We start from the raw sequence: 13408 nt of genomic DNA, 5'->3' as shown, positions 1-13408 counted from the left end.
ATATACATATACATACACACACACACCTGTCACCTTGCATTTATTTAATTTATGTATGACTATGTTAAATGTATGCATGAATATCATTACTAATTGTACCCTTTTTAACATGTCCACAGATGAGCCAGCCCAAGCAGAAGAGGGTATAAGTGGGGCCCTCTTGAGAATGAGGGACCACATGCGGCTGGTCATGGCCGATTTGCAAGATCTTATCGACCTTATTTTGTAAATACATTTTTTTTTAAAACATTCGCAATTTTGGTTGTACTTAGAATAAATAGTTTATTACAGTTCGAAGTTGTCTGTGTGTTTTGTTTACATTAAACAGTATATGTGTAAATTGTTTATACTCATTTAAATTAGCAAAATGTACATACTGTATATAGATGTATGTTATGTTCACATCATGTAAGGGTTAATGTGTGTCATGAATGTAGTAGTAATGTGTTTCAGAATGTATTAGACTTTAATTGATTCAAATAGAAAACAAGCACTTTTTAATGCCTAATTGCATAAGTGGGTCATGTGATCGATTTCTGTGTTCAGATAATAGTGTTGAATTTTGAGTAAATACACTGCATCGGTGCGTACGGCCAGGTTCCCGTACATTCTGACGCAGTAAGACCGTGCTTACGCTGTAAGACCGTGCAGAATCTGTACTTGTCCACCGCACACGCAAGGTTTGTATGTCGTCCGTACACACGCCCTGTTCTTAAAGAGTGAGTCCGTCCGAATGCGGAGGCTCGGTGGGCATTTCTACGGACGATGTCCGCACAGCGTGGCGTGCGGACCGCTCCGTAAGAATTCGGGAAAGTACGCACCGATCAGAATAAGGTCCTTTATCTCATTGAAACCACGAGCAAAGTTTCCATTAAAAGTCCACGTATGGGGAGGTATATCTCGCAGGGGTGCCGGACCTATGTTAGTTTTTGAAGGTACTGTACTGTACATTTCTACTGTAGTTCTAAACAACTCAGAACCCTGAAATGTGTACGTTAATGGCATCTTACAGTATCTCTGTAGGGATTATGGATAAGATCTTCTTCCAAGAACAAATAGTCGATCGTGCTTTGGTGCCATTTATCAGAAAATACTATCCATCTGGACACAGAGTATTCCAAGATAATGACCCAAAACATTCTGCTTCTGCAAAATACATGAAAGAGAGAGGAATAATTTGGCAACGCACACCACCAGAGTGAGTATTATTCGAACAGCATTTACTGAACTACAGTACACTACTTATTGTACAGTCGTGATTTTATTACAACTGTACTGTACAGTATGTTAATACAGTAGTACTTAACTTTTGTATGTACTGTACTACGTATACTTTAGGTCACCGGACATGAACCCAATTGAAATGGTCTGGGCACAATTGAAGAAGTTCATCAGGAATCATGTGAAACCGAAAACTAAACAAGAACTTTTGGATGGATCAGGACTTTTTGGAAAGATGTACTGACACGTGTCCAGTGTAATAATTACATAAACCATCTGGACACCATCTTGCCTGTCGTCATTGAACGAAATGGGCATGCAACTGCTAAGTAGATTCTCCAGTACTGTATAATACAGTATAAAGTACTGTACCTGTAAAACTGAACCCCTCGCAGCAGTCTCTTACAGTACAGTATACTGTACTGGACCTCTCCTTTTACTCACTGTCCACCTCACAACTTACTGTATTTCCCTCCCTTCAATGTTTACTTGACATACTACACATTGCAGTTTGCTTGGGTCAGAGAACAAGGAAGAACCACTGGCCTGAAAAAAGTAAGTTTATGATCTTACTGTACAACACTCTTACAGATTGTCATGTGTCTCTCTCCCTCTCTACCATCCCCTTCCCCTGCTAACATATGTCTCTCTCCCCCTCCCCCTGAAAGCCTTGTTGTCACTATTCACTACTAATGCTATTATTTTTTCTTCTCTCCCCCCATGCCACTCTACCATGAGCAAAATCAAGCGTGTTTGGGACAGAGAACAAAGGACAGGCAATGAAATGGAAAAAAGTAAGTTTATGATCTTACTGTACATTATCTCTCTCCCATCCCCTTCAACCTGCCAACATGTGTCTCTCTCTCCCCCCCTGAAATCCTTGTGACCATTCAGTACTAACACTATTATTTTTTCTTCTCTCCCTATACCCACCATGCCACTTTACCATGAGCAAAATCAAGCGTGTTTGGGACAGAGAACAAAGGACAGGCAATGAAATGGAAAAAAAGTACGTTTATGATCTTACTGTACATTATCTTTCTCCCTCTCTCCCATCTCCTGCCAACATTTGTCTCTCCCCCCCCTGAAATCCTTGTGACCATTCAGTACTAACGCTATTATTTTTTCTTCTCTCCCCATACCACTCTACCATGAGCAAAATCAAGCGTGTTTGGGACAGAGAACAAAGGACAGGTAATGAAATGGGAAAAAAGTACGTTTATGATCTTACTGTACAATATCTCTCTCCCTCTCTCCCATCCCCTTCCCCTGCCAACATTTGTCTCTCTCTTACCCCCCTGAAATCCTTGTGACCATTCAGTACTAACGCTATTATTTTTTCTTCTCTCCCCTTACCACTCTACCATGAGCAAAATCAAGCGTGTTTGGGCCAGAGAAAAAGAGAGAACCACTGCCTTGGAAAAAGCTTTCTTGTCACCTACTGTAAAATACTGTACTTTACCTAAAATACTGTGTTAGGACTAATTGAATTACTGTACTTTTTTATTATTATACAGTATTCTACGTTAAGTCCCCAGACAAACTGCAAACCATCTGTACAGGGTCTTGCCTGACGTCATTGAATGAAATTTAATGTAATGTACTGTACATGCATACTGTAAATAATACTTCTCCTGCACTGTATTGTACTGTATGTTTTAAGAAAAATGAAGTACTGTACAATATTTTTGGTCAATGCTGTGTTTTGTCAATAAAGTACCGGTAGTCCTTGCAGGTGCTGAGGTAGCAGGCAGCGGCAGAGAGTTGAGTGCAGTGGTGGGTGTCAGGGTAGCGGCACTGCGGAGGTAGTAGGCGGCTTTGCGGCTGTGAGGGGAGTTGTAACTTGGAGGTCACGGCTGGAGAGGGTAGCAGGCATCGTGCGCACTCTGCAGAAGTGTGTCAGTGAGTAATACGTACACCTGTGTGTCTGCGCTGTGACCTGGGAAGTGTGTCAGTTGGTGCGGGTGCATACAGTACAGTATTTGGCTTATGTGTGTGTATGTATAATGCTGGGGGGGGGCGGGGTTCGGTGGGGAGACAGTGTGAGAGAGAGAGCAGGGGATATAGAGAGACAGTGGGAGAGAGAGCAGGGGATAGATGCACAAATATTAAGTAGCACTGAAATGTATTAAGGTGGACCACAGCAGGAATCTCTGATCCCTGCTGCGATCCCCCCCTGCAGCGCCGCCGGCCGCATCCCCCATAGGTTTCTATGGGGGATGCGAAGCTGCCCGATGTATCAACATCGGGCAGCCCGGCATCGCACCCCTGGGCTATCGCCATTCTGATATGGCGATAGCCCATTGTAGCCTATGGGTGCACATCGCACTGCCCGGCAGTGCGGTCAGCGGGGTCGCGGGGGGGTCAGCGTGTAATCGAGCATGCGCAGACCCCCCTTTCGGAGCCCTGTCCCTGCACACAGCAGGTGTTACATCCCGGTGATACTGTATGATCGCATTTTACAATGCGATCCTGGGCGGTAATATTCCGCCCAGATCGCATTGTAAATGCGATCAATGATAAATGGGGGCCATAGAGAGACAATGGGAGAGAGAGCAGGGGATAGGGAGACAGTGGGAGAGAGAGCAGGGGATAGGTGTACAGTGTGAGAGAGAGCAGGGGATAGATGCACAGTGTGAGAGAGAGCAGGGGAGTGGGAGTACCTGTGTCTGTTGTGCTCCGCAGTTACTGTAGCTGCTAGGTATAGAGCCAGCCTTCTTCTTTGTGCTGCCAATGGAACCCGGGAGGAAGAAGATGACCACGGGAGAGATGAAGGGGGCGGGGCTACTGCTGTGCAGGCTACAGCACAGGATGGAAGGAAAGTTTATCTGGTGGGAGGGGGGCTGAGGGGGTGAACTGTCTGACCCTGCCTGACACAGTGTGCAGCAGCCGGAGCTTGCCACTGACAGGCAGCAACGGCCCTATTGCACTGATACAGAATTGTAGTGGCCGAATGGGAGGGGGCACCCTGCCCAGCCCAGCCAGGCACTGGTGCTGGGAGAGGCCGTGCAGTGTCTCTGGGGATGAGGGGGAACAGAGGGAGGGCTGCTACATAGTGGACGGGAGGGAGGGCGGCAGGGACGTGCAGTCAGGGGAGGCAGTGCCTCACCTGTCATACTGTAAATCACAAAATACTGTAAAAAACAAATACAAAGATTACAGTATACTGTACAGTACATTATTTACAGTATAACACATACATTACTGTACACTGTGTTATACTGTAAATATTGTACTGTATCTTATTGCTATTTTTTTTACAGTGTATGGGGTGAGATGCTCTGTGGGAGGCAGAGGAACCTATGCCTTGCGCTGTCAATGTAAAAATATCAGCAGCGGTGGGGCGGGGCTAATTTTGTGCACAAAAAGAGGCTGAAAAGCCCATTGAAAAATGTCACTGCACATCTGCCTCAGTGACAGGTACGTCAGCCCAACGACAGACGTGATAGGACCAGGGGCATAGGGAGGGTGCTTCCAGTGGAGCGTGAGCTCCAGCAGCCGGGGGGGAGAGAGCAGCATTGCCGCTGCTGCAGGTCGGCAGAGCCCATGCTCTGGGATGTGTGGCTGCATGGAAGACCAGCGGGAATTAGTGCGGAGGCTGTCCGGCAGTGTGAAGGAGACCAGGGGAGATTAGTGTGTTGGCTGTCCGGCTCCTGCTCACCTTGTAATTCACCGCAGTAATTCCATTAAGGGGGGGATGGGCAGAATGGGACTTGTTTTATAACTTTCCTGTCTCCAATTCTCTGCTGCTTTGCAGGGAGTCCAATCTTAAATCCCAGTATACCCGCTGCCAGATGCCCAATGCTGCAAAAGGCAGTAGTCTCCACCAGGATCCATACCCCAGGGACAGTGGATTAGTGAGGCAGCCAGCTCGCTCACCTCAACCCCCACTGTGCCAGTGTCGGGGAGATTGCAAGTGACATGCCGCGCGCTGGGGTCTGCCGGCTGGCGGGCCAGGGATCCCCCTGGTGGCTCTGGTTCCATGGGCGGGGAGATCAACCCCCCCAAAAAAGTAGTCTACTACTAAGATGGATAATAACACAAATAAATAGTACTGCACATTTAAATCAAAATTTACTGTATTACAGTATTTATAAATTGTTCAAAATAAAATCAAAGAGATGATTAGTAGTCCCAATCAGGCTAATAATTTCACTTCGTATTGCATCTGTGAAAATAAAAAACAATGAATAGTAATACAAGTTGAGTACTTTACAGTAAACATTATTACAGTGTTATTGTATACTGTACCTCTATTCTGGGGTGGTGGCGGCCCATGGCACCTGCCCTCCATCTTGCCTGTGACCTGTTTTATGAGAAAAAAAATTTCTGTAAATGCAGTGAGTTTTACAGTACATTCCTTTACAGTGCAGTATTTTCTATTCTGAAATGTAAGTGCACGCAGTTACAGTTCTATACTAATTACTGTACTGTATGTGGCCAATGAGACCTGCTTGATATCACAACTACAGTATCCATCCATTAACTGTACATGTGTCCAACCAGTTGTGATGTCACTCACTGGAGTACACTATTGCCCAGGTAAGGGGGGCACACACAAAAGGTGTGCATGTATCAGCCCCCCCCCCCCCCCAAGGACTCTCTAGAGTATTGAACTGTATACAGTATAAGTTCCTGCATTCAGCAAGGCACAAAAAGGCCAAGAGGAATCATGACTGGCAGATGGCCTGACGTCATGATGTTGCACAGCAGAGGCTTAGCCCCAGGGGCAGGGATTTGCTGAAAGTCACGGTTTAAGCTTAGGCACTGGGGGAGGGGTTGGATACAAGGCACCATGTAGGGAATAAGGTTGAGAAACAGTGGTGAAAGCCTTAATTAAAAAAAAGGTTTAAAAATACTGTAAGTTACAGTATTAATAAGTACAAAACTGTACTGTACTGTACCTTGTTCTGTCTCGAACGAGGGTGCAGGAGTTGCTGTAAAAAAAAAAGAGCATTGTCACTTTACTGTAATAATTATCAACCTCTACCCAATGCGAAAAACAAAATACTGTACAGTTCAGATACTGTAAATGGATAAAAATCGCATCCCATTAAATAGCTGATTTGTATGCTTTTTCATGGGAAAACATCTGGATGCGATTTTTCGCCACCTTAAACTCCTTGCTCTCCCCCCCTCCTCCAGCTCTTCCGTCCTCCATCGTCGCCACTGATTTTGCTACCTACAGTACTTTTCAACCAAAATCTCCTCTCTCAGGACTGCCATCACTGCTGCCATGACCTCACCCTCTCCCTCCTCCCCTCCTACATCTCCACTCCCCTCCTTCCAACCCCTGTCCTCATTTTACCCCACCACTGCCGCTGAAGTCCACTCTATCCTTCAATCCGCTTCTCCGTCCACCTGCCTGCTCGATCCTATCCCCTCCAATATTATCCGTCGTCTCAGTCCGTCAGTCTGCTCTCACCTGGCTCACCTCTTTAATCTTTTCCTATCCTCTGGGATCTTCCCTTCCTCCTTCAAACATGCTCTTGTCTCCCCAATTTTCAGTATCCTATTGTTTTTCGTTCGTCCTCCTTTTAGTCTGTTAACTCTTATGAGTAGGGCCCTCCTTCCTCACGTACTCACCCTACCTCTTTACCTCACCTGTGCTCCTGTCCTGTTCTTCCCTTCATCTACTTCATCTTCAGTCTCCTCGACAATTTCGACACCTACAGTACTTCTGAACTGATGCTGATTTTAGTTCTACCAGCTACTGTATACCCCTATTTACAGTATGCTGTATTTTTCAACACACCCTGTACGTTACCTTGTAATTTGTTTTTTTTGTTTGCTACAGTATGTACAGCGCTGCGGACACTTCGTGGCGCCTTATAAATAAACGTACCACTACTACTACTACTACTACTACTTACATGGTTGTGGAAGAGTTTGGGCATACTGCCAAGGTAGCCAAGGGGAATACACTGTGGAAAAATAAATAATTGTTCATTTTCTGAAACAATAGTAATACAGTACAGCATATTGTACATACAGTACAGTACAAATACTGTACAGTACTGTACAATAGTGTCTTATACTGCAGCACATACAGTAGTATACTAGTGTACTGTACAGTACTTTATGAACACCCATAAAGTCATAAGAATTGTCATACTGGAGCACAACTTTCTGTGTACAGTAATGTACAGATGGAGCAGCTCCCATTTCAGCTGCTCCTGGCGACAGAATCTCAGGACAGCTATCCATACTGTAGGCCAGTATTCAATGCAGCAGAAGCAGTTGCAGCAGTGAGTGTCGATGAATGAAGGCATTACACACTTGAGGGGGCATTATGCATTAGGTGATAGGGGTGGTATAATGCATAATCACTGTAGGCACTAAAGGGGGGCATTCTTCATACAGTATGGGTCATTCTGTACAGTATACAGAATAGCAATATTGAGGGAATTTTGTACTGCACAGGTACAGTACAGTATATGGCTTTACAGGTGGACTGCACAACTCCCTCAATGCTCCACACCATTACTCCCACCTTCCCTCCCTGCTCCACACTACTACTCCTACCCTCCCTGCCTGCTCCGCACTATTACTCCCATCCTCCCACCTTGTTTTGCACAATTACTACCTCCCTCTCTACTCCGCACTATTACTCCCACCCTCCACCACACTATTATTCACACCCTCCCTCCCTGCTCTGTATTATTACTCCCACACTACCTCCCTACTCGAAACTACAGTATTACTCCCCCCTGTGATCCACACCACTACTAACTATGCTTGATGGGGAAGGGGCCCCAGAGAGATCAATGTACAGGATGGTGCCCCAAGATTTCTGGTGCCAGCCCTGAGTACAGTACTTACATCCTGGTGGAGTTCTGCTCGAGGCTGGAGGAAGAGCTTCTGCCACTGCCAACTCACTTTCTGTAGGGCTACTGTAGGGGTGTTCCTGCGGCTCCGGGGATGAAGTGCTCCAAGTGTCGCCCTTTACACTTTCTTCATCCTCCTGGCCTTGGGCATCTTCCTCTTCTTCTGGATATTGCAGGTCTGTAAAACAAATGTCACCACAATTTGAGCTTGGTGATACAGTACACTGTACAATAGGGAACAATAAAGTCTGTAGCATAGAGTATATACAGTACAGTACAGTATTGTACTGTAGGGAGGCAAAGAGACACAGAGGGACTAGTTCAGAGTTGAGCGCAAGCAGACACACTTGTGTTTCTGCACATGCGTAAGAGGGGATGGAATGGAGCTGGGGTCTATTAGTAGCACTTGCATTCATAATACTGTATACTATAGAGAAAACATCAGAATCGGCCCCATGGAGAGAAATACTGTAGACACACTCAATCTTAAAAAATAGGGGGAAAAAATCCAGACAGTTGTCCCCCTACTGTATTTACAAACTAACAAATACAGTAAATAAAAACATGTACTGTACTTACTAGGTGGTGGGCTGATCCGGCCTCTCCAATGACTTGTTGAGGGGGTGGGGGCTGTATCGGCCCGCAAGGGCAGGGTGCCCTGGTCTTCAAGCGGAGGCACTGTGGGAAAATGTTAAAAATGAGAAAATGTGCTGTTTACTGTAAATAAAGTTACTGTACTCTTATTAGTGTAAATGGGGCGGGGGTGGGTTTACAAAAAGGTCACCATTGAGTTTTTCACTATTGTTGCCTGAATGTCTACACAGTCAACATGGACACTAGAAAAGTGCATTGCGTCCCCTCATCCTCGGCCAACGGCACGGCAAGAAAAGACACAAGTTCTAAAAAAAAAAACACACACAAACACAATAAAGAAATGGCAGGACTTACTCTCAGACTGGGCGGCGGCTGCGCTTGTTGAGGGGGGTGGGGCGGCTGTAGCGGCCTGCAAGCCTTCAAGCGGAGGCACTGTGGGAAAATGAGAAAAATTAGAAAATGTGCTGTTTAAATAAAGTTACTGTATTCTTATTACTGTAAATGGGGCGGGGGTGGGTTTACAAAAAGGCGTGGACTGGATTTTATAAAGTGCTGCGCCCGCTATACTTTATAAAATCCACTCCGCTCCAAAGTGGATAGGACACATAATGTACCGCTGCGCTTGCCCTGCTTATGGCTGCCCTGGATAGTGGTTGTTTCAAATGGAGGCATTTGCCAGTACAGTACAGGATTTAGTACTGCCACTGGCAAGTGCCTCCTTTGTTGTGCATCAGAGGCATTGGCGCAACGCTCCACCCCCACCCCCAGTGAAATGGACACTACGCTGACTACGCAGGGCTGCCGCAGGGACACTACGCTGACTGCGCTAGGCTGCCGTTGGTCGACGCTGACAGCGGCGGCCAACGGCACGCCAACAAAAGATACAAGTTCGAAAGAAAAAAAACACAAATACAGTACAATAAAGAAATGACAGGACTTACTCTCAGACGGAGCGGCGGCACTTGAGGTGGTGGGTGGGGAGGCTGTAGCGGCCTGCAAGCCTTCAAGCGGAGGCACTGTGGGAAAATGAGAAAAATTAGAAAATGTGCTGGTTAAATAAAGTTACTGTATTCTTATTACTGTAAATGGGGCGGGGGTGGGTTTACAAAAAGGCGTAGACTGGATTTTATAAAGTGCTGCGCCCACCATACTTTATAAAATCGACTCCACTCCAAAGTGGATAGGACACATCCAGGACTATGCAGGGCTGCCGCGGTGACACTACTCTGACTGCGCTAGGCTGCCGTTGGTCGACGCTGACAGCGGCGGCCAACGGCACGCCAACAAAAGATACAAGTTTGAAAGAAAAAAAAAACACAAATACAGTACAATAAAGAAATGACAGGACTTACTCTCAGACGGAGCGGCGGCGCTTGAGGTGGTGGGTGGGGCGGCTATAGCGGCCTGCAAGCCTTCAAGCGGAGGCACTGTGAGAAAATGACAATAATTAGAAAATGTGCTGTTTACTGTAAATAAAGTTACTGTACTCTTATTACTGTAAATTGGGCTGACTAATCACTATGCTGACTGCGCTCAGAGCCGGCCCTAGCCTAAATTATTCCCTAGGCAAGATTTTGACTGTTGCCCCCCAGCACCGCCACTAGTTCCGTCTCTGACCCTGCTCCCCTTTCCCAGCATCATTAACCCTCATCATAGCAGTCATCATTTTGGTGCTCCTACCCGCAATATTTTAAATAGAAACAGCGCACCCATTCGGTGCGGAGCCCAAACAGGGGTGTGTTCATGCTGGAAAGGGGCATGGCCACACAATAGTACCCCCAATTCAAATTATGCCACACAGTAGTGCAACTTTATTCACATTATATCATGCGATGGTGTCCCTTATTCACGTTACATCACACAGTAGTACCACTTTACCTTATTTACATTACTCCTCATATTATTCACATTATACCATTAGAAAAAAATCCTGAGAAAATATTGTATTTTAAGCACCTCAATGGCCACACTGCAACCCAGCATAAAGCAGTGTGTGCTGGGCAGAGGAGAAGAGCTGCAGCTGCTGCTGTCACTTAAGGGGACGGGGCCCGGGCCCCCACTGGGCCCTTCTATCAGACTTTGGCCTGGGTAATTTGTACCCCCTACCCCTTTTTCTAGGCACCCCTGATAATACCACACAGTAATGCCCCTTACACATGACACACCTTATTAATGTCCTTATAACCATAATGCCCCTTACAAATTATGCCAACCTTTATTAATGCCCTTCATACACATAATGACACACATAATCCCCCTTACACATATGTCACACATTATTAATGCCCTTATACACATGACACACATTATGCCCCTTACACATATGTCACACATTATTAATGCATTTATACATGACACACATAATGCCCCTTACACATATGCCGAACACTATTGCACAACCAACCCACCCGCAGACAGGACTCGCACAGCCGCTAACAGCCTCACTCACACACACAAAATAGGCATGCTGCATATCATTTTAATCAGCAGAAGCTGCTGATGCCCCTAGACATTCCAAATGCCCTAGGCAATTGCCTAGTTGGCCTATGCCTAAGGCCGGCTCTGACTGCGCTAGGGGGGGAGACGCTTCAATGTGCCCAGGGACACTTCCCCAGCCCTGGGCATGACTCCCGGGCTCGAGTGGGTGAGAAATTTCAATGCATATTCAAATAAGCAGCTACTGTATGCTCAGCCCTGTGCTTTAGATGAATAATATACTGTACACTAGGCTCATGTTTAACAAATTCAGAAATGACATCAGACATACAGTACTGTACTGTAAATAGACATAATTAGAAATATCTGTATATCCATAGTACTGTAGATACAGTATTAACACATTTGTTATTCCTACGAGGTAAAGAAGTGTCCCCTGAAAGTCTAATCTGCATCTCTGCAGAGGTTTTGGGGTGTATCATCGCTGACAGCCACATGGCTATTGGCAATGTGCTGGGTAACTAATACTCTGTTTAGTGATCTACTAAAATTATTTTATATAAAAAAAATTACCAGCGGTGGATGAAAATAAAAAAGGAGCGGTGGAAATGGGTATACGGTTGTGTCAACACACAAAAGGTCTCAACATCAGTGGTGCAAGTAGGATTAATATCTTAGTGGTACTGTGCCGCGCGCCGAAGGCGCACGTCGGAAAATGGGCGTGGTTGTGGGCGTGGTCATGACGCTAGTGGGAGTGGCTACACGACAAAGGGGGCATGCATAACCAAATTTACAGCCCCTTTTTTTTGCAAACTGCAAACTTTTTTTGCATACATCTGGGGGGCAGCCAGGGCTGCTATGCTAGCCTAGTGCCTTAAACTTTAATACATATTTATTTCTGGGCTTACAGTAAGTCACAAAGGCACTAGGCTAGCATAGCAGCCCTGGCTGCCCCCCAGATGTATGTACTGGCCCAGAAGTGTGGTGCAGACAGCGTTGCAGAAATGTTTAATAATTAAACATTTCTGCAACGCTGTCTGACCACACTTCTGGGCCAGTACATACATCTGGGGGGCAGCCAGGGCTGATTACAGAGAAACTGTTCAACTTACTTAACTTCTCTAATAAGTAAGCGCGGGCGCGGCACACGAGTCAAGCTGCTTCAAGTTCTCAGGCCGCCGACTGTCCCCCTCCCGTTTGCTGCGTCACAGGCTGGCTGCAGAGGATTCCCGCCGGCGCCAAATGGTCTGGCCGCGGTGACGTCCTCTGAATATGTTAAGCGTGGATGCGGCACGCAGGACGCGCCGGCGCAATGAAGTCATTGCACATTCCGGCGCATGCGCAGTCAGCGCTGCCCGTGTTCCTGCGCATGCGCAGTCAGCGCTGCCCGTGGATTTCTCTTAGCGGTACGGCGTACCGGCGGTTTGGGATATAGTGGTACGCCGTACCACCGCGTACCGCCTGAATTGCACCACTGCTCAACATGCATTGGGTAGACAACTGAAGGTTGACACCTTAAAAAGGTCAACATGCTTAAGGTTGACATGGTTGGAAGGTTGACACAATCATGTAGTCGACAATGGGGAGGTCAACAGTCAAAAGGTTGACATGCACATGGTTCATTACATACAGTACAGTATACTATATTAATTATATACACGTTTCATTATTGTGTACTGTACAGTACTGTATGTATGAAATTGCAGCACATTTTATATGATAAATGTTATTACTGTGTCTGGATAATACAGATAAATTATAATATACTGTATTATGTGATTTTATAAATGCATCCTTACTGTACAGTATGTCTTAGGAATCATGTGCAACACAAGCATTAGGTTGACAGTTAACCAACATGTTTTGTTTTTGTTGACAGAATGTCGACATGGGCAGCACAGTATCGGTGCACTGCGTCTCCTCACAGGACTGTACCCTAATACTGTAGAGTTTTTAGCAATTTAATTAGTAACTTTTTATTTTCATATGTATTTGCACATACAGTATACTGTATTTATCCAGCTTTGAGAAACTACTGTAGATCTTCATCAACATTGAAGAAATATTTCAGTTTCTCACAAACATCAGATAAACTACAATACATTAGTGGGGGTTGGTGGTACAGAGCTTTAACAGATAGAAATGCTAATGAGTTACCTGGAGTGGGGAGGCTACAATAAATGTTATTTTTCCTTTGACAGATACAAGATTCAAATGTAAATGTCCTTTTTAGACAATGCAGTCAAGGTGTATAGTGAGCCTTAATCCCATTATCTGTCTGCCCAGTATGCAGCTTTGAAAAGACGAATCATCATCAAATTTGAAGAAAA

General features: G+C 45.6%; 1 protein-coding gene across 1 annotated transcript; it reads right to left on the bottom strand.

Annotated features, from left to right (window-relative positions):
* Positions 1-5321: 5321 nt before the first annotated feature.
* LOC146019521 (uncharacterized) lies at positions 5322-9065 on the bottom strand. Its single transcript, XM_083152041.1, has 7 exons — positions 8997-9065; positions 8628-8726; positions 8044-8226; positions 7095-7145; positions 6126-6158; positions 5473-5527; positions 5322-5389 (listed from the first exon to the last, which is right to left on the bottom strand). Coding segments are annotated over exons 1-6 (420 nt in total). The 5' UTR covers positions 8998-9065; the 3' UTR covers positions 5322-5389; positions 5473-5474.
* Positions 9066-13408: the final 4343 nt, after the last annotated feature.

Source organism: Crinia signifera, chromosome 7, assembly GCF_055691185.1.
Source record: "Crinia signifera chromosome 7, ASM5569118v1, whole genome shotgun sequence".
NCBI lineage: Eukaryota > Metazoa > Chordata > Amphibia > Anura > Myobatrachidae > Crinia > Crinia signifera.
The sequence above is the reverse complement of the archived record's forward strand: the minus strand, read 5'-3'. Positions and strand labels throughout refer to the sequence as shown.